The following is a 24655-nucleotide window of genomic DNA, read 5'->3' as shown; positions in this document are numbered from 1 at the left end:
TATATTACGTGTTTTTTTTTGTAATTATTTAGATCCATAGATTAAAATAACACCTTTGGTATTCTTTATTTGAGTAAAACTTATGTATGTATAACTTAGTGTTAATAAAGATATCTAAATAATATTTCACAACAAACCTTTATGAATACGCTTTATGTATGTATAGCTGGTGGGATGATAGATCATTGAGGGTGATAGGTCATAGTGTGATAGGTCATAGAGGTTGATAGGTCATAGGGGGTGGTCGGTGATGGGTTGATGTACCTAATGGGCTCCGCCCTTAACCGTTATGGCTTCGCTATGGACTGATGGGCTCCGTCCTTAGCCATCATGGCTCCGCCATAGATTGACGGGCTCCGCTTTTAACCTTCATTGTTGTGTACATATGGTTATTTATTAATTTAAATGTGAAAACAAAGATGGTACACATGTGTAGGTACACAAGTACAATGGAAAAAAATGAAATTAAAAAGTCGTCAAAAGTATATCGATTTGCATCTCTAATGAAAGGGGGCAAAATTTTAAGACTACCCATACTTTTTTTTTCATCTAACGATTTACAATTTGTGAGAAAATATTTTGAATGATTTGGATAAATTTTCTTATTTAATTGAAGAGAGATAAATGTGAGAGAAATATGTGGCCCAGAATTATTTTTCATTCTTTTTTATTTGTGAGTTCTTAAATCACCCTTTGTCTTAGGATAGGTATTGATTAATTAAAGGAAAATGATATTTCTATAACACAATTTGGCGATCTATAATAATATCTGCATTATGCAGTTGTACCCTGTGCAATAAAGTTTGTATCTTTGTTGTAGATGGCAAAATTATGTTGTAAGAATATCACTCCACTTAATAATAAAAAATAAGTTGTAGTTTTAAAACAAATTTGATTAAATCAAAATCTTACACGTACATTCAATTTTTAATCAAAAATCTTATAGACTTGTCGCGATATGCTAGAAAAAGAACATATGTAATTGTAGTAGTTATTAATAATTTAAGATGATACTTTTACTCCTAATATCAACCGTTTGTCCTAACTCACTAGTCAATATTAATATTATCTCTAAAGTTAATCATTCACCTCCATAGTCAATATTAATATTATCCCTAAAGTTTATCAATAACATCGACTATAATCGTTACAACATCATCAATATATCACTAACTAATCACTAGTCTAAAAACCAAATATTTTCTATTCTATATAATTATACGTAAAAGGTAGGAGAAAAAAAAACCAACTTGTCATTTGTATTCTCTACTACAAATGATGGATCCGTAATGACTCTATGAGTCCACGGGTCAAGTGACTGAGGGCATTAACTCGTGATGGCAACAAATACTAGTCTACCACGAATCCGTCTAGTAAGCGTGATGTAGCATACCATATGTGTAATACGACTTAAGCATGATGAGTAGGTACCAAAGAATTTCGTGTGGCATATTATTTTTACACCATAAATTATCAAACATTTGTAGCTCAAAAACATACAAAATTTTCCAAGAAAGTTACCAACACGTTGCATATGGCGCGTGTGTAAGTGTACACCACAAAAGATTTCCGTGAAAGACCACACTTCTCGTCGCCGAAATTTTGTTTGTTTGCATTAAAATGTCACGATATATTCAACTTACTACTTCACCCCTTAATAAACAAACTACTAAAAATCCACCACACATTAAAACTTGTTTTATATTTGTTCAAACATTGGTTTTACTTCATCTGCCAAACTCAACACATGCATCAACAATACATATAGCATATGCCGTTATAACTATTGTCATTACATATATACATTGATTATATATATATAAATACATATATAAATTTTGAAGTTTTTGTGAGTGAAGCTAGCTAGGAAGAAATGGAAGTACCAACAAATGTGACAATTAAAGGGATACTTGGAATGTTGATGGCAAATGTAAATGTTGATGATGATAAGAAAAAAAAATGTATATCTTTAGGGATGGGTGACCCAACTGCTTTTTCTTGTTTTACAACAACTTGTGTTGCTAAAGATGCTGTTATTGATGCTTTAAACTCTCAGAAATTTGATGGGTATTCACCAACTGTTGGCCTTCTTCAAACAAGAAGGTATGAATTTATGAAATGCTTATTGGTAGAGTGTATATACTATATATATATATATATGTATGTATATATAGATTGTTTAACCTCCACTTAATTAATTAGTGGTTAGGCCTTCTAAAGTTCTAATGTCCTCATGAAAGTTATAAAGTTTAAATCTCACTTAGGGGGTGGCCACAACGTACCCCCCATTTAGGCCGGGTATATCTGAGTCAAAGACTTGCATTCTCGAGTAATTGCATATAGAAAACCCCATTCTTTTATATATATGACTACTAGTATATTCTTGATTTATGTTTGATGCTAATTAATGTGAAGCAATGTTATAACAATATATGGTTATACTACTAGAAGAGAATTTGAGTCATGAATAAAACCTGTTTGTAGAAATGAATGAATCGAAAAATTCGAGTGAAATTAACTAGTTGGTAATGTTGGTTTGGTTAAACATGTTCTTGGGGAGAATGCATTGTAGCTGGGTCTGTTAAAAAGGTCAAGACTTGTGTGCTTTTTTGGTAGATTGGCTAAACAGTACTAACAATTTATTTATTATTATGCCTAAAATTATTATGCTTAGATGTTGAACTTCTAGTAAGAGTGACATAAATCGTAACAGTGAAATGGGCAAATACTGACAATTAACTCGAGTGATTAAGATTTATTTAAGTCCATTTTGGTAGACAAACATAAAGTTCTAAGTACTAAAATGGACTTCTTAAAGTTCTAATTACATAAAGCGGCAACTAGCTGGTAAAAAGGTCTAATTACCTAAATGAACTAGAATAATGTCAGCTAAGTTACCGCAGAGGTTAAAATTGAACTTAATGATTCTTTTAGAGTGTCATCTAATGTTTTATTTACCTAAGTGGACGTTGGAAATTTATGATTATATGAACGAGCAAGCCGCTAAAGTTAATTGCTAGTTTATGGCATTTGTCTGATGGAGATTGTCAAAAACTTGAATTTTGAGTAGAAGTAATTGCAATAAAGATTAAATTGAAGTAGTTTGCACCTAACTGGGATGATGCTGAGGTTTTACTTATGAATTCTTTTTCATTTGGTCAAAACAGGGCAATTTCTGAATATTTGTCCGTTAATCTACCGTATAAGTTATCCCCGGATGATGTGTATGTAACAGCAGGCTGCACGCAAGCGATAGAAGTTGCCATATCGATTCTAGCTACACCAAATGCAAATATATTGGTTCCAAGACCAGGATTCCCAATCTATGAACTTTGTGCTGCTTTTAGAAATGTTGAAATTCGCCATTTTGACCTTCTCCCTGAGAATGGTTGGGAGGTTGACCTTGATGCTGTTGATGCATTGGCTGATCAGAATACCGTTGCTATTGTAATTATTAACCCCGGGAACCCATGTGGTAATGTTTATAGTTATCAACATTTAAAGAAGGTACTTGTCTTAGTTATCTTTTTGTGCAATTGGCCTATTATTTGCGGGACTGATATGGATCTTGTTTTGTGAAATGTATCTAGATTGCTGAAACTGCCAAAAAGCACAAGATTGTGGTTATAGCAGATGAAGTTTATGGGCATTTAGCTTTTGGAGCGAACCCTTTTGTGCCAATGGGTGTTTTCGGATCTATGGTGCCTGTTCTTACACTTGGGTCATTGTCAAAAAGATGGATTGTTCCTGGTTGGAGGCTTGGGTGGTTTGTGACCACTGATCCTAACGCAATTTTCAAAAATTCCAAGGTACATGAATCTAGCAGTTAACATTTAGTTTGCGCGACCATGTTTAAATGCACATTTGCACAAAAAAAATTCTCGAGAGCTTCACTTGTTGATGCAAGTATTCTTTGCTTCATTTTCAAGAGTAATGATGGAAAAGAGTTGGAGACTTTTTAGGGAGGATGTCATGATTTTTGTTATTTCCGAACTAATTACTTGTTCTAACTCTTCTCCTATATGCTTTCTCAGACCGTTGAGCGCCTTAAGAAGTATTTTGATATTTGCGGTGGTCCAGCAACCTTTATACAGGTCAATACCTCTATAGACTCCTATATTATATGCATCTGAACGGAACACCTTGATTTCGATACATATTATAATATCTGGCGTCTGCATTTATGCATTGAGACCGGTAATCCAAATAGGTTCATCACAGTTGCAACAAAACTGACAAATTAATTAATAGTATATTCCAAACACAAACATTGAGCTCAACTTCAAACAACAAGAGCACTTCTAGACACTATCTCTCATAGCCCGTAATATTACATCTGTTTCTGATAAATACTCCAAATAACTCTCAAACTGCACATCCAAACGCCCCCTAATTGAGTCTGCTTCCAGTTGTGTAACTTGTATTTTTGGTGATTCAGGCTGCAGTACCTCAAATATTGAAGGAGACAAGTGACGCCTTCTTCACAAGAACTCTCAGCATACTTAAACACACGGCGGATCTCTGTGTCATAAAAATAAAAGACATCCCTTGCTTAACATGCCCAACAAAACCGCAGGGATCCATGGCTGTGATGATGAAGCTCAATGTTTCACTACTAAAAGATATCACTGATGACGTCGACTTCTGCTTCAAGGTCGCTAAAGAAGAGTCTGTAATCCTTCTTCCAGGTAATAATGCAAAATGATTCATCTTTCACCTGCATTCTGATATGCAGAGACTAATATATGCTTCGATTCAGGTTTTGTTTTACATCCAACAGGTCAACCGGGTTGTCATGACACAAATTGTCTATGCGCAATACCAAAAAAAAATGTTTCAGGTCAACCCAACCTGATTTGTTTCAGTCAGGACCTAGACTACCCCTTTTGACTTGGATTGTGTTGACCCGTTACTCAACCCACCCATTTTGCCACCTTTACCAATCTGCATCCATGACTTGTTACCATAAAATGCATAATGATGGTCATGTGTGTTTTGCAGGACGTACAGTGGGACTAAAGAATTGGGTCCGGATAACTTTCGCCGCAGAACCATCTTCTCTTGAAGAAGCTCTTGACAGAGTGAAATCCTTTTACTATAGGCATTCTTATGAACAAAATGGTTCAGCTTGATCCACGAATGAAGAACTACGCACTTCACCAACAAATATGTGTATATGTTCTTTTTTTTCCTAGAACTACAAAAAAGTTCTTCATTGTATAGCCAATGTAACTAAAGAATTACAGTAGCTTTAAACATGTTTCTCTCTATTTACCATACATACACTGTAAACTGTAAAGGTTCTGAAAACTTATGTAGCTAGACCACATTGCAAGTAATCAGTTTCTTAAGTTAGTTTTTTTTTTTCCTTTGTTGATAATTTAGTTTTCGTTGTCATTGTACGTATTACCAAAGTGCTTCTAGTCTGATAGTATTTTGAGGTGGTCGAACAATCAAGATGTTCATAGCCTCGTGAGCATCAGTTACTCTTCATAATTTCACAAGTTCATAGAACAAAATTATCGTGCAAAAACTAGAAGCAAGCGAAGTCGTTGGCTAAGATAAAGATCTTAAATATATCATATAACAGTAAAATTTAAATGATCTTATGTACACCATACCCAAAAAAATGAAGTAATTTTGCATTTTCAAAGATACCAAAATATTTTCAAAAAACAAAAAACATGCCCCCATGCAGGATCGAACTACAGACCTCCAGTTTACAAGACTGGCGCTCTACCACTGAGCTATAGGGGCTTTTGTTTCTTTTTATATCACTTTATATATATACATATAGATATAGATATAGAAAAAAACCCGGTAAGTATCATCGTTTCAGAATGAAATGAAATACTATCAAAAGATGAAAAAATTAAAGTGGGGGTTTATCAAAAATGGCAATTAATATATTTAGGGTTCCTCTGTTTCGCCATTCTTCTTGTGTATCATTAAATTCTTTTTTACCACCTCTTTTTACCGCCTCTCCGCCAATTTTACCACGTAGTAAATTCACTGTTTCCGCTTCAATTTCTTCACAAGAATCGTTAATTTCATCTGAAAATAATTATTACCCTTATAATAATATGAGTAATATTCGTTGGAAACCAATGTGTTTGTATTTTACCCAAGATAAATGCACCATGGTAACTTACTTTTATTTACATCTTTATCATTTTTCATTATATATATATATATATATATTTCACAATTCTTGGATATGTTATATTTACAATGTAGATTTTTTGCATTGATTGCATTGATTTTTTGCACACCGAAATTGTGAAAATTCGAGTGCTTTTGTTGTTATTACTTATTTTTTATAAGCAAAAAAGCGATAACAAATACTACCCGGAAAGAATAAGCAATTCCCAAAATAGTATAGATAGATTAGAGTAAAATGCCGAAATAATTTGGAAAAGCGAAAATGTATTTAATCATCTTGTCGATATCTTTTCCACCGGAAGTAAGGGACATTCGTGTGCGGTGTGCTAGTTATGAATTGGCGTTGACGGCTTGAGATATTTTATAGGGACGGAGATACGTTGAACTCACTAGACACCCATTGAGATATTTATTTCTGTCTGGTAGATTTTTTTGAATGTTAGTGTAGTTACTTGTAGGATAGTTTTTGTTATAAACGCCATACGGATATTGAGTTCTAATGAAAACCAAGTATATATGCAATGTTAGTATGAAACTAATGTAAACCTTTGAAATGTGATTTATGTTTGTTTGTAATCTTGTCTTGATTTTTTGACATTTATGAAAAAAAATAGAATCACTGACCTTTTATACTGAAATATCGGGGCCACGTGTCAATATGGTTTTTCACTTGTAGATTTTGCCAAGCTAAATGTCAATATTTCGTCAATTCCTTCTTGCAGTGGGTACATTTATAGCGTGTTCTTGGAGGTTGTTTGCTTCGTTTTCTTTCCAACGTATACGTTGATGTGAATAATCTTACGTACATTGGAATTTAATTCCTGTTTAACTTTGTTCATGGGCAACAGATGGAAGATTCCACTCACTTACACAAATTCAATCATGATTTTATTTTGGAGAATGATGGACTAAATACTGCCGAGTACAAGAATAAGCACTCCGGGCATTTGGATTACTTCCTCGTGCTTGATTTGGAAGGGAAAGTTGAGATTCTTGAATTTCCTGTGTTAATGATTGATGCCGAAACCACGGATGTTGTAGCTTTCTTTCACAGGTTGGTCACTGCTTTCTTAGGCGTTAAATAATTGAAGACAAATAATGATAGCATGTGTAGTATTCATGAATTTTGGCTCAGCTTTCTTACTTAGTTATGTTGAGTTTTTGTTTATTTTTCTTTAGCATAGGATATACATATAAAGGGTTAGAAAAAAGAAGCCAAAAACTTGTCCAAGGTAGTACTGAGTTATAATGATAAACACGGATCATGCTTGTATCGGCTGATGACCTATGAAAATAAAAACTTGGTAACACATGGTTGGTCTAATAGTATAGTTAAGTAAGAAATTACGTTCTTTCTACATGTTGTAAAAGGATCATGCAGAAGACAGTCTTCGTTTTAAATCTTTTATGTTCATTTTTTCCCCTAAATATTATTGTAACTCTTTAATCCCAGGCATGAGTGTAGGAAAGAAGTAGTAGACTAAACTGTATTGATACGAGAAGCCATGATCGTATATATTCATGTCGTAGTCAAATCATTCAGGAGTGTTGGATGGCATTCACATCTCTTAAATTCTGTCAGTTGTCCTTAATTATATTTCATTTTGTCGACTTTCTGTTTCAGGTTTGTTAGGCCTTCAGAAATGAGTGAAGACAGAATTAATCAATATATTGAAGGAAAGTATGGAAAATTTGGAGTTGACCGGTATGCTCATATTCGTTTTCTTGTTATATCTTATCGATCATATATGTTCATAATATATGTCCAAACACACTAGTTCTTATCACAAGTTCACAACTTATATCATATGCTGCTTTTGCATATCCACTACCAGTGAAAAAGTTAAAAATGTTATTGGATGTCTGTTTGCATGTCAAGGTGATTGGACTAATGTGTTTGCAGGGTTTGGCATGATACAGCTATTCCATTCAACGAAGTTATAATACAATTTGAAGAATGGATGACAAAGCATAATTTGAGAAGCAAGGAGGTTGGTGGGCCACTTGACCGAGCTGCATTTGTAACCTGGTAAGTTTGCAACTTCGCATAAAGCGAGGGATTTGTGTTTGCCTGATTACTTCATTCTGATTCTGATGCACCTTTAAGCTATATCAAGTTCCTTATTGGTAATTATTATATCGTCGAGCAACCAAAATTCTCCCATATAAAAAAGCTACAATAGTCATTTTATGAATGTTTGTGAGAAGAAGACAAGAAGTGTATGCATTAGATAAATTAAAAACAAGGAACATGTGCTTAATTCTTCTAGGAATACTTGGCTGCCGAGGTGTTTGGATATGCGCTTTTAAAGCTATAATTGGATATTCTAGAAACGGAATCAGATAGTCAACTTCTGTTTTGTATCAGAAACTTCTTGCCTACTTATCAAAAGCGATATACTTTGACCCTGTAAAACAGTAAATCTTAATAACTATCAGATTTGGCAGGCACTTCAAAACATGCAAATGCCCCCTACATGTATGATCAGGATTATCACTTTTTAAAGCTGTTATACCGATATCATAAGTAGATATCAGTGATCATGAGTATATGAAATGAATTGTAAATAAAAATAAATTTTAACCCTAGATAGCATGCCAACACCACCGATGATATAAGTGCTCATAAGCCTTGTAACTCAAGTTTCTTGTTTAAAGTTTTAGACCTCTAATCCAGTTCTTGCCGTGTATTTGACCACATTGAATAAGTGTTCCTAAATAACTATAACCCGGAAATCTTATGCTCTGTATTATAAGCTGCCCCTTTATCCTTTTAGCTGAATGTGAAAGTTTCAGGAATTTGTTATGCTAACTTAGTTATGATAATATGCACCAGTGGGAATTGGGATATTAAAACAAAGATACCCCAGCAATGCAAAGTATCAAAAATGAAGCTGCCCTCATACTTCATGGAATGGATCAACTTGAAGGACATATACCTTAACTTTTACAAGAGAAGGGTGAGTATTTTGCACTACGTAATGTCAAGTTTCAATGCATAGTTCCTATTTTTACTTTCTTCAGTATATTTCTTTCTAACTAAAATGAGGGGATCAGCTTGACTTTTGCTACAAATATAACACCATGTTTTATATTTCTTAAAACATTTGCATATACATTTATCAGATCAGATTTTTCTTTGCATTTTAGACTAGAGGTGGCTATTATAACGCATTTACTTCTGACAATCAATTTGCTTATGTTTTAGCTCTAACGGTTTAAAGCGGCAAGATAAAAAGTTAACTAAACAGGAAACTTGATTAAACGGTTGAAAGTTTCCTTGGGTTTATCTTAATATTAAGAAACCCCCTAAATCATGCTCTTGAAAAGACTAAAAAATTATGTTTGTAATCATGCTTGAGATATACAAAAGGATCTAAAGTTATGGGAAAAAATGTCTGTCAACCCAATCTAACCTGGGCTGTTTTCTTCTGTACTGAAAGTTGCCCCTTTGGCCTATCACACAACATGCTCGACCCATCCGTTTTCAACCTATAACTGAAACATGTTATAGTTTTTTAGTTTTTTTAACGCTTAAAAGTAACAATTTGACCTCTCAAGTCGATTTACAGTTTGCTTGTTTTGCTTGAAACACGGTTATATGGCATCTGTTGTTCAAAATCGGTCTATTGATTATTTGGCCCTCGTTTACTATTTATGAGTTTATGACATGCTCTGGTCAACCTTTTTTATGTGCAGCCTATCTTTTCTGAAACTTAGGTGCTAAACCCATTTATCTTTCTCCTAACACTCTTAGGCTCCTGGAATGCGTACAATGATGAATGAATTGAAGATACCGATGCTAGGAAGCCACCATCTTGGCATTGATGACGCAAAGAACATAGCCAGAGTGATGCAGCGTATGCTTGCAGATGGAGCAGTTTTGAACATTACTGCAAGACGGAGCCCTCTTGTTCCTGAAAGTGTCGAATTCCTCTTTGAGAATCGTATCAAGTAGCTGTCCTGCAGAGGTCATATCTTCTTCAAGTGGCCATCGATTTTAGGGTAGGGAGGGTGTAATAGGACTTTTGGTAGTTCTGCAAGTGTAATATAGCATGTAGCTGTGTTGCAAATATGGGTGAACGTGTGAGAGCTGAGACGAATCTGTTGTCGTTTTTGAACTTTGTGACAACTCTGTTGTCGTTTTAGATAAACATGTTCATTGTTATTTTGTTTTTTGAAAGCTACAGTTATGGGAGGAAAAGTCACAATATGTTGACATGAAACTCAATTTGACCTGAAAACCAACCCGTTAACTTACTGGCCTTATTTTACCTGTGTCATTTATTACTTTACGTTAGGTTCAAGGTTACTTCTCATGGGCTATGATTGAAGTTTCAAGTGAGGCAGGTTGGTTTGGGTTGAGTAAGTTCAATTTATCAACTTACGGATCTGACCTACATAGCTTTACTATCACATATGAATGTATATGATGGTGGTACCATCACACCATTACATATGAATGTGTGATTAAATTATCTTTATTTTGTCTAGTTTAATTATATACTCGTATCATATAATGTTTCTTTGTTTGAACTTCGTTGATATGTTTAATGTGGAAACATCATTGGAATGTGGAGCACCTACTTATTCATTGTCACCCACCTCTTATTTTATTTATGAAAAATGATTAAATCCTTCTAACTAAATAGTTTAATATCATTCACTTTTTACTTTTCTTTTATTATGAGTTTCTGACAACCAATCACTTTGTCACTCATCCACCATTCACTACCAATTTTATTTTATTTAAACTTAAATTCCATTAAAAACATAATACACTACATAATAATGCAATAAAACATTATGTAAAAATAAAACATCATAAATTCTAAAAAAGACATACCTAACAAACACTAAAATGAAAATAATAAAGTTGTGATCTTTATCGATTGAAATAGAGAAAATAATATATCCTAAATACTTTAAATTGCCAAGTTAGAATCCATCATAGACAACACATTAGTCTTAAGCTTAGATTTTATTCTATAATAACTTCACAAAACTTATGAAATATAACCATGGATGGAGTCCCCACTCCAATTTGGTGAATCTTGTCTCATTTTCACTCCCAATTATTCTTTAATAACATCTTAAGGGAGCTAGCAATCAATTGTGCTACAGAGAATGAGGAACATATATTTTCCATATACTATTACTATTTGTTTACACAGGAACACAGACTCAGAACCATGAATCACATTGATGATTTTAAACCTAACGTAATTCAGATTTTGAACCACATGTCATATCCATTTGTACATATCAATGATAAATTAAGAGTATTCAGACCATCAAAACCTAAACCACCCACTTTTTTACTTAGAAATTGCCTTCTAATAGATCCATTACATTTCACTTTCCGAGTTCGACCCCCTCCTCCCTTACCCCTTCCACCAAAAAAAATGAAGTTGTGATATTTATCAATCGAAATAGAGAAAAGTAATATATTCTAAATGCTTTGAATTATCGAGTTAGAATCTATCATAGACAACGCATTAGTATTGAGTTTAGATTTTATTCTATAATAACTTTGCAAAATATATGAAATATAACCATGGATGAAGTCCCCGCTCTAATTTGGTGAATCTTGTCTTATTTTCACTCCCAACTGTTCTTTAGTAACAACTTAAAGGGGATAGCAATCGAGTGTGCCTCGGAGAATGAGGAACATATATTTGCCCATATATTACACCCATTCGTTTTACACAGGAACGCAGACTCAGAACCATGAATCACATTGATGATTTTAAACCTAACGTAATTCAGATTTTGAACCACATGTCATATCCATTTGTACATATCAATGCTAAATTAAGAGTATCTAGACCACCAAAACATAAATCACCCACTTTTTTACCTGACAATTGTCTTCCAGTAGATCCATTACATTTTAATTTCCGAATTCACCCCCTTCCTCCCTTACCCCTTCTACAAAAAAAAATGATGTTGTGATATCTATCAATCGAAATATAGAAAAATAATATATCCTAATAACTTTGAATTGCCGAGTTAGAATTCATCATAGACAACGCATTAGTATTGAGTTTAGATTTTATTTTATAATAACTTTGTAAAATCTATAAAATATAACCATGGATGGAGTACCCACTCCAATTTTGTTACAATGTAACTTTTTTAAGGGTATTTTTGTAATTTAGATCCTACAAAATATTAATAAATAAATAATACATACAAACATTGATTTTGTTGTCATAGACCTCTTCTTTTGAAGTATATCACTTGGTTGGAAACATTATTTTTGAGATAAACCACTTTATTGGTAGAGTGAAAATATTAAGTTGTTTTTATTTTTAATAGAATAGAAAAAAAAAGGGTTGAAAAAAGGGTTTTTTCTTATTTGTTTGGGTAAATGTACAGTACATTGATAATATAGTTGTATGTAAAAAGTTATATTTTTTTCAAATTTTTTTATAATAGTAATCACAATAGTCATGCATATTTAGAAGCTAAATTATATGTCATTAATTTCGATAATTTATTGTATGTTGTTTAATAGAGTGCAACTTTTCCGTCACCACATGCTTTGCAGATCAATGTTAAAGGTTAACGTTCCCAAAGTTGTCACTAACCTAAGCTAAACTCGGCCTTCTCAACACTGTCGTTGATAATTTATAAACTCGAGATTATATATATATATTGTAGATACATGATGTTATGACATTATTAATATTCAATTTTATTTTATTATGGTTTAAAATATAGCTTATTATTCTTATATGATATTAACTATTATTCTATTGGATAAAATATAAGATAGTATTATTTTATTATCTACCAATATATATAAGAATGTCTTAAATTATTTTATGAAGAAACAAGGACCGTTAAATGAATTCAAACTTTTAATCACAACCCTTAAATTGTTATTTCCAATTTTATAATTGAAAAAACACATTAGCCTTTTCACTTTATATAATTAATCAAATATAACAATATAATTTGGAAATAGTTTTAAAAAAGTTTAATATCTTCGTAAGATTCAAATATAACAATCAAAAAGTGTAAATTAAATATATAGATTGATAGATGATTGTTAATTAGTAAAATGACATATTTATCATTCACAAATTATTGGAGAACTTCTTTTTTAGTTTTGTGAACTTCATATATTATGTTTAGATAATATAGAAACAGCTTATTCGATTCTACAATATATGTATTTTTAGTTAAAAACAATTTAAACAAAATAAATCATTAACAATATCATTTTCTATCCATTTAACTCCTTCGAAACAAAATTATAAATCATATTGGCAAATGGCAACAAATTTTGAAGATGGGGGATGGGGGTGGGGGGTTGGTTACTATGTCAGAAAGAATTTAAATCAATCAGCAATACGTTTTTAATATGACAAGTTAAGGAAATGTGTGGGAAAGTGAGTTTTAGAACATGTTTTGTAGTTTCAAGCATCTCAATTTCAAAGGAAAATACAAACATGAACAAATTTGCTTTATATATTTGGCGGTAACGTTTGGTGGGAGTGTCATAGCTCAAAAAAACCAAAAATCATAGAAATGTTACTGAAATCTCCTCAACTATTACTAAACTTCCATATATATACCTTATAAAAATATACTTTTATACCTCAATACCTATATACAAGATCCAAAATAACTAGTCATTCGGAACTGTTCTTTTGAAAACATATAAGTGGCTTGATTATTTAAAATGCAACCTCATAATAATTTGTTCTTTTTATCTATGATTTTATGAGTATTTAAAATATTATTATATAATTTTTTTCATACTGTATTATTATGTAAACTTTGCTGTCGTTTTTTTTCTTACAAACCACCACCAAGTATTAACATAACATATAAAACCTTGTAGGTTCCAAAGAAAATACAAATGTAGAGATTTATATAGAGTTTCGATTCTCTTGACAATGATATATGCAATATACTCAATAACCGCAATATATAGTTGGTAATATTCACATATGATATGTAACGTATAGAAAATTTAAGGCTACCCTTAATATGAAGTTCTTACAATGAATCATATCAATCAATAGTTCCATAAGAGATAATTTGTCTGAAATTTTGATAAACTTTCCAAATAACATTGTCTAAATTAATGAAAACATGTACATATTATACACAAATAATGACAACAACAAAATCATATGTATAAAAATAAAAGCAAACTAAAAACAGATATGTTGATAATTGTTTGAGTTTGTAGTTATACTCATTTCATAAGTAAGACAAGATCACAATGTAAAAACATTATCAAACTACGTAACTTAATTAATTTATTAAACATTCGAGTCAAATTAGATCGTTAATTTATTTTTAAAAAAGTTATATAAATGCTAAATGCGAATGCTGTATATAAAAAGGTGGAAAGTGAATACTAAATTATTACCAAGGGGCCAAACCTATAATTCACCCAAAGACCAACCAAAATATCTAACCCCCACTTCCGTAATCCAGCACGTCTTCTACACAAACAACAACAACAACCCATGTACCCGTATATTCAACTCGCGCGTAAATCACACGCACTACAATAGCGCGTAGTCAACAACAACCCCAGATTTTTCCGTTTTAAAACTCCGAAACCCAAAAAACCCTTTCTCTACAAGAACCTCCGCCCCTGCCTCCATTTTTTTTCTTCTATCTCACTACACACACATATACATACAGATTTCTATATCTATATGCATACAGAAACAGCGGTAACCTAATCGGAGCCCCGAATACTTGACGGATTCGAATCGGAAAGTTAAGTTTATGGATTCTAGGGTTTCGGTTTCATTAATTTGATTAAATCGAGAGGTAAGGATTCGATTCTATATCTATATATATGTATCTATTTTGTAGCTGATACACACTCAATTTGAAGATATATATGAATTGAAGAGGTGTGTGTGTATATATAGATATAGATAGAGATATAGGAGTGTTTGTATTTGTGTATATATATATATATATAGCTGTGGTTTGTGGTCATGCGATTATCTAGGGCTGCTATTTTGAATAAAAATAGGAATAAGAGAGTAATTAGGGCGAAACAGAAACATAAGAGGCTTGATGCGATATGTGAGACTACGTATACTGAGAATCGTGTTAGGATAGAGTCTCCGAGAGCGAGTGAAGCTAATGGCGATACGTCGGAGGTTAGACGGAGTGGAAGGGTGAGACGAGCGCCGTTAGTGCTGGATGCGTCTCCGCCTCCTGTTAAGAAGAGGCGGAAGGTAAACGAGGATGGGGATAGGGGAAGGGGAGTTGTGCGTTTGAAAATAGAGTCGGATTCGTTGGGGTTGGAGGAGGAGGAAGAAGAGGGTGAATGGAAGAGTAGGTTGAGAGCTAGGGGTAGGAAGGTGAGTTTTGTGAGTGAAGAGGCGTCGTCTCCCAGGAGTAAGAAGAAGCTTTTTGCTCGTGTGGATGATGGTAAGGAAAATGGGATGGATTCAGGATTAGGTGACGATAAAGGTGGTTTGGTTGGGAAAAGCTTGATGGTTGTGCAGTCAAAGCGACCTGGCAGAATTAAAGCTTCAAATGTTGTGAGCAATGGAGATATTGGTTTGGTAAACATTGATAAAGATGGGGAAGATGCAACTGATCTACCTGTAGTAGGAGACGAGAATAAAAGCATTTTGTTGGATGAACGGTTAACTGATAATGGTGCTGTTGTTGGGTCATCAGAGCAGGGGAAGGAAGTTCCAGTTAGTGTTGGTTCCGATGACATTGCCAAAGATATGGTACAATCTGATGAACAGAGTACACCAGTGGAGCAAGCTGAATCCCGGGAGAACGAAAATGGTTGTTTTCATCAAGAAGTTATCGGTGTCTCAGGAGATGGTGGTGAAGATCGTACCTTCGATGTTAATCATCCACCAGAGGATAGCACTAAAAAGGTCGGTGAAGACAAGTATTCTCCGGCTCATAGACCGCATAAACCCCGGATCAAGAAGGGAAGATGTTGTGGTTTGTGTGGGGGAGGAAATGATGGTAAACCTCCGAAAAAGTTAATGCATGATGGGGCTGGCAGCGATAATGAGGAATACAGTGGATCCTCTTCGTCTGAGGAACCCACATATGATTTATTAGATGGATTTGGTGATGAGCCAGGCTGGCTTGGACAACTCTTGGGACCTATAAATGACCGGTTTGGGATTGCTGGAATATGGGTCCACCAACATTGTGCCGTATGGAGTCCAGAGGTATGTTTATTCTTCAAAAGCCTTTAGTAATTATAAATGCTTGCTGTACCTTGAATTACACTTTAACATGGTACTTCTAAACAGTCCCCTTATTCTTGATCATTGTTTGGCTTAATGTTTTTATTGATTTGTTTTGTCTGTGAAGTATATATAGATTTTGGTTAGGGAAATCCATTTTTAATCTACTGTTTAGTCTATTTATATGTTGTTTGACAGTTTGAGTAGATTTATGCATCAGTTGTTCATTATCTTTCCTTCTTTTAGCATCTATAATGCCTATTTGTGTGGTGAAAGGAAAATAGTATAATCTACACAGTTAGAGCACCTCCCATGCCCATCTTTTCCTTTTTCCAATGACCATTACCGACCGACTAAAGGAAGAAGAAAGATCTTGAAGATTCTGTTTGATCAAACTTGTTATCAAAACAGAACTGTGTTTGAAGATGAATCATCTAGGAAGAGTAAAATGCGTGTACCAAAATTTATTGACTTTGTCGTTCCTGTGTCCAATGATGGTGATACTGTAGGTATTTGCCAACATGCATTACTAAGGTTTCCTTTATTCAACCAAACCTATTGATCTCATAACTGGAATAAAATCTATTTAATTTTTTTTTTGTAATTAGTCTTTTATTCAACCAAACCTATTGACCTCATAACTTCGAAAGTCAGAACCCTATTTGGAAACTGGAATAATGTGGTGATTGTGCTTTGTCATTTATCATTTTTACATCCTTGTATGCATGCATTTATTGTCAAAACTAACATATACCTTTTTTCAAACCCAAGTAACATCCAGGCACTTTAAAGTTTTTACTGCACACACTATTCTCATTTGAAATATTTAAGCTGATGTGATAGCTATGATTTCTACAATTTTAAGGTGAGAATCTGATTATGATTCTTTAAGATGCATATTGGTGCAACCCAATGCTGACAATAGAATGCCTTATTTTTAAGAATTGAGGTTTCATTTATGCTATGTTCTTGAGTTTTTTTAAGAGATGAAAAGAAAGGAATCTAAATGATCTTAAAACAATTTGTGTTCTTGAGTTTTTTTAAGGATGGAAGAGAAATGAAAGGATAGGAAGTGGAGTGATAATCTAGTTGATTTTGTTCCCTAAATCTTCCTCCCACTTTTGGGATGATTTGAAAGGATTCAATATCTTCTAATCTTATCTCATCACTTCTTTTCTTTTCTTTTAATTAGGAACTCAAGAACATAGCATTAATGTTGTACTGCCAGGAGAAGATACGTGCATCTAAGGAAGTGATATATAATGACATTTAATGGTAGGGGAGAATCACATGTGAGGATCTGATGGGCGATTTGTATTAATCACGTATTTTGAAGGACTTGAAAATTGACATTAGATAGGAGAACTGGTATTAACACTACTGGTTATCCAGAATAACCTTGCTCAGGGACTTATTTGAAACTTTTGTTTTCAATGTATCTTTCAAGAATTAGGCTGGCTTCTGCTTGCTAACTAGCTTGTATCATTTCACTAAAAACTTAGATTGAATTATTCATAAATTTTTTAACTTCAGTTTTTTATCCCACTGCTCTTTCTTGTTGAAAAGCTTATCCGGAAGTACGGAGTTCATTTTTCCTGTAGATGGAACTCCATTGTTGTATCTATGAAGATATGTGTGTTAATGTTGTATCTAATTTGCTGGCTTCATTTTTTCCTTGAACTTCGGCCTATTGGCTCTACATAATATCCAACTTACACTCTCAGATTGGAGTCTCATGGGATTGTGTAGTAAATGATCGGGGAACTATTATTTGACTATATATACCTGTTGTTTCACTATTGATGCTTATGATTGTAGGTTTATTTTGCCGGTTTGGGATGCTTGAAAAATGTGAGATCAGCTCTTTTCAGAGGGAAGGTATTGAAATGCAGCAGGTGTGGTAGGAGAGGAGCTACAATTGGATGCCGTGTGGACAGGTGCCCAAAAACATATCACCTGGTAAGCATTTTGTTGGTATTATTTTTCACCTCTCTGGCTGTATATATGTATTTATTTTTTTAAAATCTTACTTTCTATAATCTATCTACAGATCTATCATCTATTTATATCAATCTTTCTGCCTTTTATTTTAGCAACACAATTAATAGTGTATATAAATCTCATTGCTAATCATTCTCCTTTCTTTTATGCAGCCTTGTGCTCGTGTAAACGGTTGCATATTTGATCACCGTAAGTTTCTCATAGCCTGCACAGACCATCGACATCTATTTCAACCACATGGACGCAAATATTTTGACAGATTAAAGAAAATTAAAACTAAAAAGCTGAAATTAGAACTGAGAAAGCTCTGTAATGATGCCTGGCGGAAGGATCATGAAGCAGAAGAGAAGTGGTTAGAGAATTGTGGGGAAGATGAGGAATTCTTAAAACGTGAAAGCAAGAGGCTTCAGCGAGATTTGTTGAGGATTGCCCCTGTTTATATTGGAGGGTCAACATCAGAAAACCAACAACCTTTCCATGGTTGGGAATCTGTTGGTGGGCTTCAAGAGGTAATCCAATCTTTGAAGGAAGTTGTTATATTGCCCCTATTATATCCAGAGTTCTTTAACAATATTGGGCTTACTCCTCCTAGAGGAGTCCTTTTGCATGGATATCCTGGAACTGGTAAAACTTTGGTTGTTCGCTCATTAATCGGTTCGTGTGCACGTGGCGATAGACGAATCGCTTATTTTGCTCGTAAAGGTGCAGACTGTTTAGGGAAATATGTTGGTGATGCTGAGCGCCAGCTCAGACTTCTCTTTCAGGTGGCTGAGAAATCTCAACCGTCAATAATATTCTTCGATGAGATTGATGGCTTGGCTCCTTCACGCACTAGGCAACAAGACCAGACACATAATTCTGTTGTGTCCACTTTACTTGCTCTACTCGATGGTCTAAAATCAAGAGGATCAGTTGTAGTAATAGGTGCAACAAATCGTCCTGATGCTATCGATCCAGCTTTAAGGCGTCCTGGGAGATTTGATAGAGAAATTTATTTCCCACTTCCTTCAGTTAAAGATCGTGAAGCTATTCTATCACTTCATACCCAGAAATGGCCAACACCTGTGGCTGGATCATTATTGAAGTTGATTGCAAAAGAAACCGTGGGGTTTGCTGGTGCTGACCTGCAGGCTCTTTGTACTCAAACAGCTATTATAGCATTAAAAAGGAGTTGTCCATGGGAAAAGCTTCTCACAACTGCTGAAGAGAAAGGGCCTTATGGTAAACGTCCAGTTCTCCCCACATTTGCAGTTCAAGAGAGAGACTGGTTGGAAGCTCTTTCAAGTGCACCACCTCCGTGTTCTCGCAGAGAGGCGGGAATGGCAGCTAACGATATAGTTTCGTCTCCTATTCCGGTTCATCTTTTTCCATGTATGCTGCAATCACTTTCGGATTTTCTTGTTTCATTGTATTTAGATGAACGTGTCTGTTTGCCGCCTTCTCTTTCTAAAGCTGCAGCAGTTATCAAAACTGTAATTGTCTCTGCCTTGGATAGAAAGAAAGAGAATAGTGACTGTTGGTGGTCTCAAGTTCAGGATTTGCTCAAAGAAGCTGATGTTGCAAGGGATGTAGAATCAAATCTGTTACGTGCCAATGTTTTGGTTTTAAATAATAATTTTTCTGGTTTGGACGCCTTTAATGATGATACTGATGACCAGCATGCTAAGTTTGGACCCTCTAAAGTGCACAATGGATTCTTGCAAAATAATTTGGTGTCTGGTCTATCTCATTCATCTGGAAAGAAGCTGGGTTTTTGTGTATTAATATCTGGTAGTCCAAGAAGTGGCCAGAGGCATCTCGCTTCTTGCATCCTTCATTCTTTTGTTGGAAATGCTGTGCTTCAGAAAGTCGATTTGGCTACCATGTTGCAGGAAGGAGCAGGAGACATGGTTCAGGGGCTGACTCAAATTTTAGGTAGACTTGTTTGCTTATCTTTTGCTTCTAAATCTTCAAATCTTTTCTCATCTAAAAATCAGCTATTTATTAAAACTTTTTAAGTGGATAAAATATATATTAAGCTGAGAACTATGAGTCATGCTATTTTGGTGTGGAATCATCTACTTTTTTGACTTATGATTTGATGTGAAATCATGTACTTTGACTTCACATTTAGTGTGGAATTTCTTCTCGGACTTCACATGTCAAACAAACTACTTTGAATTCAATATTATTGGCCACTAATCTCTTTTGCTGTTGGCTTTAAATCTGCTTCTTCTTGTTGATGCTTTTCATGGAAGTTATTACTTATTGATACCAGAGGATTGTGAGAACTCATTAACTTATTATATGGTAATACATTTATACTATTATTGTTTTTTTCAAATGAATCAACATGAGCAAGGGAGATTACAAGAATATTCAGGTTATCTTCACTCTAAATTATTCAAGAATATTCAGGTTTTTTTCAAATGAATCAACATGAACTCATTAACCACATTTTTTTTATTTTTTTATTTTTCACATTCTAGCTTATCTTCACTCTAAATTATTTAGCTGGTACACCGGTACAGTTTATCCTATTGTTAAATTATTCATGCATCTTTTGTAATAACTCTGCAACCCTCGGGAATTATAGCAAATAGAAGTGCTTATCTCTTGATTTGGGATTTTATTTTGACTAGTGTTATGCTAAAAAATGGGTTGAATTCTTCGCAGTGAGATGCGCCAGTGTTGGTTCATGTATGGTATTCATGCCAAGAATTGATCTGTGGGCCATAGAAACATGCCATCGAGTGAGCGAAGACAATTGTGTCTCATCAAAATCTGTTGGATTGTCCGATGCTGATGATTTAGTTTCAAGGGCCTCTGATCTTTGGAGGTCATTTGTCGAGCAAGCGGAGTCCATATTCATCAGTTCATCCTTGATGATATTGGTGAGAGATTTTTTAAAAAATTTCTGGCAAAACAATCTCTAGAAGTTTCATTCTTGACATGTTTTAGCATCTTATGGTATTTCATGATTTAATCATTAATTTTATGCTTTAACAGGCCACAACTGAAGTTCCTTTCGAATTGCTCCCCCTAAGAATTACGGATTTCTTTGGCAAAAATAAACAGAATCTCAGTTCTTCAAATAACACAGGGAGTACTGTACCAAGATATTCTGTACATGTTGAGGGGAATTTTGACCGTGATATGGTCATCGGTTCATCTGCAACTAAATTATCAAATGACGTGGCTCGATATTTTGTTGAGCTGATTCATCATAAAACGCATATTCAGGAAAGTTCAATTATGGGTAATAAATCTTATGGCAATGTTGAAGCTGACGTTGATACAGTACGCGCTAACCTAGACTCTGACATAGCCATAGAATATAGGTCAAAACTTCAAACATCTACACCCCCGCCTAACAAAAAGGAGGAGAAAGGGAAATCCAACTTGTTGTCAGCAATATCAACATTTGGCTACCAGATCTTGCAATATCCCCATTTTGCTGAACTTTGTTGGGTAACATCGAAGTTAAAGGAAGGCCCTTCTGCTGAAATTGATGGGCCTTGGAAGAGCTGGCCTTTTAACTCTTGTATTATTCGACCTAATGATAGTTCTGGCAATGTTAAAAGCAAAGAAAAACATGGTATAGTTCGTGGCTTAACTGCTGTTGGTTTATCAGCTTATAGAGGTGTGTACTCCTCCCTAAGAGAAGTTTCAGCAGCTGTTCGGGAGGTATTGGAGATTTTAACTTCACTAATTAATGCCAAAGTTGAGGGTGGGAAAGATAGATACCAATTTGTTCATCTGTTATCGCAAGTCGCTTATCTTGAAGATATGGTAAATAGCTGGGCATACACACTGCAGAGGTATGTTTGGTAATGAATGGAGGTGTAAAAATGGGTTGGGTGGGTAACAACTCAAACCAGGTTTTTGGGTGCACAAAGGTCTGTTGGGTTGACAAGAAACACTCTTTATTGAATTTTATTTTCCATGGATATTTAGGGTTAGATATAGTACACAAACAATTACACTTTTTTAGATATAATCTAATTTTGTAGATAGAATGATGAGGAAAGTTTATGCATCAAAATTACACTTTGAGCACCTTTTGACACGTTCAACCTACTTGACCCGGTCCTATTCTATGTTAGTTTTTTTGGTCTACATGTTTGATCGTTTAGAGATAAACATAACCAAATTGACCCATTCTTGAAGTAAATGGGTCAAAAGTGACATTTAGCAAATAAAAGAAGTTTTAATTCTCATCCTATGCTATTTCAGTTTTGAGGCACCTCAACCCTTTAAGTCAATCACAAAGCTTTACGAGAACAAGACTACAGAAGATGCTGTTTTTGAAGGTGAAAATTGCATGGACAAACCACAACATCTGGAACATGAGAAAGAAAATACTGTAGGAGATGAATACACCAACCAGTTAGTTTCTGTGATTAACGAATCGAACCATATTATAGAAACTCAAGGGTCTACTTCCTTCAAGGATCAAGCAGATACTCATACTCACGTAGTAAACGGGTCAAATGGGGTTCTAGAATGTTCAGAGATCAAATTCATGGTACATTCTAATGGATTTGCTTGTGAAGAATCAGTTGCCATCCAAAATGATGGCCCTTGTAGCTCAATTGTAAAGTTTGATGCAAATGATAACTCAGTTGATAAAAATATGAATATTGACTTGTCTGTGGACCCAGCTGCTAAGTCTGCAGTTACTCCGTCTGGTGTATGCTTGTATCGTTTTTGCTCGAAATGCATGTTCAGCCTGCAGCATGTGATGCGAAGGATTCTGGTCAGTCAGTGGCACAAATCAAGTACTTGGACAACAGAGGATGTTCATGACACAGTAACATCATTATCTTTAAATCTTTACACAGCTGTAAGGGAATTTTGTCAATCTGAAAGTCGGGATAATATTAGGACATTTTTTGAAAGTCGGGAAGTGGGGACTTGTGAATGTGAAATTTCTGGAAATAGAGTAACCATGGGGATGGAGTGTGGTTGCCATTCAGAAAGCAGCAGCACAACTGGACATGGACTTGATTCAGAATTAATTTTCAGAAATGGTGTAGTAACCGTGTTAGACCCTGAAACCGATGTTTCTTTTCACTGTAAATTTCAGACACTATGCCTTTGTTCTCTTATAGAGTATATAGTAATGACCAAACAGCCTTCTGGTTGATGTGACGTTGCAGCGTTAGTTGGCTTTGATTTGGCAATTTTGATTGATTGCGGATATAGGTGTTAAAACTTCTTAAGAGATTAAAGGAAAAAAAAACAAAATTTTGATCTCGACTTCTGTCTGAATCTACTTTTTATGCTCTCGCAATATTGATCAACTGTTGAAAGTCTTGCAGAAATCTTGCTCCGTTATACCCCGTTTTCAGAAGAAGCTAGCTTGCATCTTGTGAGTAGCTTTAGGAACTCGTTTAGTTACTTTCAGTTCTGATTTTCATATCTAATTGCTTATTTACAGTGCTGTGTGTTGTGTTAGCAAGTATGATGCGCATAATTTATTAGTGAATTTTGACAAGACAAGATTGATAAAAGTCTACGAGACGTCGAGGCTTGAGTGCAATTGACAATCAAATGTTAAAGCTAGTGTACTAGGTGGTCAAGAATCAAGTTATGTGGGCAAAACAAAATTTACAAGGCAAGTTTTTGGTATGTGGTATAAATCTTTTTGCACCATGAACAACTGATATTAGAGTTGAGTTTTAACTTTTAAGAATGCAAAGTGTCACTTGGATTAATAGGCAAGTTGCTTTACTATCAACTATGTGTTTGTGGGTTCGAATCACATGGGATGTGTTATTTTATCCTTTTTTCCCCACAATTATCTAACTTTAAAGGTCAGTCAAAGGAAGTTATTGAACTTTATACTCGTATTTGTTTTCTTCCTTTTCAATATATTACATCTATAGCACGTAATATATGGTCACATTATCTTATTGAAAAAAAAAAAGAAGCATTTGGGATGGAGGAGCTGTGTGTAAAAATTATATGAATCACCAGAAATCAAAACTATGAGAGATTATTATGAAAAGAATTAAATGTTTATAGAGTTATTATTACAGAAATATAATCATCCAGATGATGATTATTAGAGAATATATATATCGATATGATATATATATATATGAATACAGAAAATATTAAGAGAGAAAAAGAATATCAATCAATAAGCAGATATAAATCGTTCCTCATCATCTCTAACCCTAAAAATAAGATAGTATATATACTACTCGAAGTTACATCTTTTCACCTCCAACTCCTTGCTTTGATCACTTACAGTCCAAGCTTTGTGTCTTTTAGTATTTGCACAGTTTAAGTCC

The 24655-nt window shown here is 34.3% G+C and overlaps 3 protein-coding genes and 1 non-coding gene across 4 annotated transcripts; 3 read left to right on the top strand and 1 right to left on the bottom strand.

The window, feature by feature from the left end:
* Window positions 1–1678: 1678 nt before the first annotated feature.
* On the top strand, window positions 1679–5366 carry LOC122599611 (probable aminotransferase TAT2). Its single transcript, XM_043772144.1, has 6 exons — window positions 1679–2103; window positions 3168–3507; window positions 3591–3809; window positions 4035–4094; window positions 4439–4688; window positions 5002–5366. Exons 1-6 carry the CDS (start codon window positions 1874–1876, stop codon window positions 5130–5132), a joined length of 1230 nt encoding a protein of 409 aa, XP_043628079.1. The 5' UTR covers window positions 1679–1873; the 3' UTR covers window positions 5133–5366.
* Window positions 5367–5685: 319 nt separating this feature from the next.
* TRNAT-UGU lies at window positions 5686–5757 on the bottom strand. The gene has a single exon. It is a non-coding gene; the product is annotated as a tRNA-Thr (tRNA).
* Window positions 5758–5872: 115 nt separating this feature from the next.
* On the top strand, window positions 5873–10388 carry LOC122600732 (uncharacterized exonuclease domain-containing protein At3g15140). The gene is made up of 6 exons (XM_043773486.1): window positions 5873–6143; window positions 7011–7216; window positions 7787–7867; window positions 8066–8191; window positions 8999–9122; window positions 9920–10388. Exons 1-6 carry the CDS (start codon window positions 5895–5897, stop codon window positions 10118–10120), a joined length of 987 nt encoding a protein of 328 aa, XP_043629421.1. The 5' UTR covers window positions 5873–5894; the 3' UTR covers window positions 10121–10388.
* A 4682-nt stretch (window positions 10389–15070) lies between these two features.
* LOC122599445 lies at window positions 15071–23611 on the top strand. The gene is made up of 6 exons (XM_043771961.1): window positions 15071–16355; window positions 18192–18332; window positions 18527–20288; window positions 21030–21247; window positions 21363–22174; window positions 22590–23611. The coding sequence occupies exons 1-6, from the start codon at window positions 15141–15143 to the stop codon at window positions 23500–23502; spliced, it is 5061 nt and encodes a 1686-aa protein (XP_043627896.1). The 5' UTR covers window positions 15071–15140; the 3' UTR covers window positions 23503–23611.
* The last annotated feature ends 1044 nt before the right edge of the window (window positions 23612–24655 follow it).

The sequence above is a fragment of the Erigeron canadensis genome, chromosome 5 (assembly GCF_010389155.1).
Source record: "Erigeron canadensis isolate Cc75 chromosome 5, C_canadensis_v1, whole genome shotgun sequence".
Classification (NCBI taxonomy): Eukaryota; Viridiplantae; Streptophyta; class Magnoliopsida; order Asterales; family Asteraceae; genus Erigeron; species Erigeron canadensis.
Note: the sequence above shows the minus strand (reverse complement) of the source record. Positions and strands in the feature narration are given on the sequence as shown.

Excerpts from the sequence above, each read along its gene's own strand:
- LOC122600732 (XM_043773486.1), top strand. The coding sequence starts at position 5,895 with ATGGCAATTAATATATTTAGGGTTCCTCTGTTTCGCCATTCTTCTTGT. Across the intron at positions 6,144-7,010 it reads CCCAAGATAAATGCACCATG|ATGGAAGATTCCACTCACTT; the intron begins GTAACTTACTTT and ends CATGGGCAACAG. Across the intron at positions 9,123-9,919 it reads TTAACTTTTACAAGAGAAGG|GCTCCTGGAATGCGTACAAT; the intron begins GTGAGTATTTTG and ends TAACACTCTTAG.
- LOC122599445 (XM_043771961.1), top strand. The coding sequence starts at position 15,141 with ATGCGATTATCTAGGGCTGCTATTTTGAATAAAAATAGGAATAAGAGA. Across the intron at positions 16,356-18,191 it reads GTGCCGTATGGAGTCCAGAG|GTTTATTTTGCCGGTTTGGG; the intron begins GTATGTTTATTC and ends TTATGATTGTAG. Across the intron at positions 22,175-22,589 it reads TGGGCATACACACTGCAGAG|TTTTGAGGCACCTCAACCCT; the intron begins GTATGTTTGGTA and ends ATGCTATTTCAG.
- LOC122599611 (XM_043772144.1), top strand. The coding sequence starts at position 1,874 with ATGGAAGTACCAACAAATGTGACAATTAAAGGGATACTTGGAATGTTG. Across the intron at positions 3,810-4,034 it reads CAATTTTCAAAAATTCCAAG|ACCGTTGAGCGCCTTAAGAA; the intron begins GTACATGAATCT and ends ATGCTTTCTCAG. Across the intron at positions 4,095-4,438 it reads GTCCAGCAACCTTTATACAG|GCTGCAGTACCTCAAATATT; the intron begins GTCAATACCTCT and ends TTGGTGATTCAG.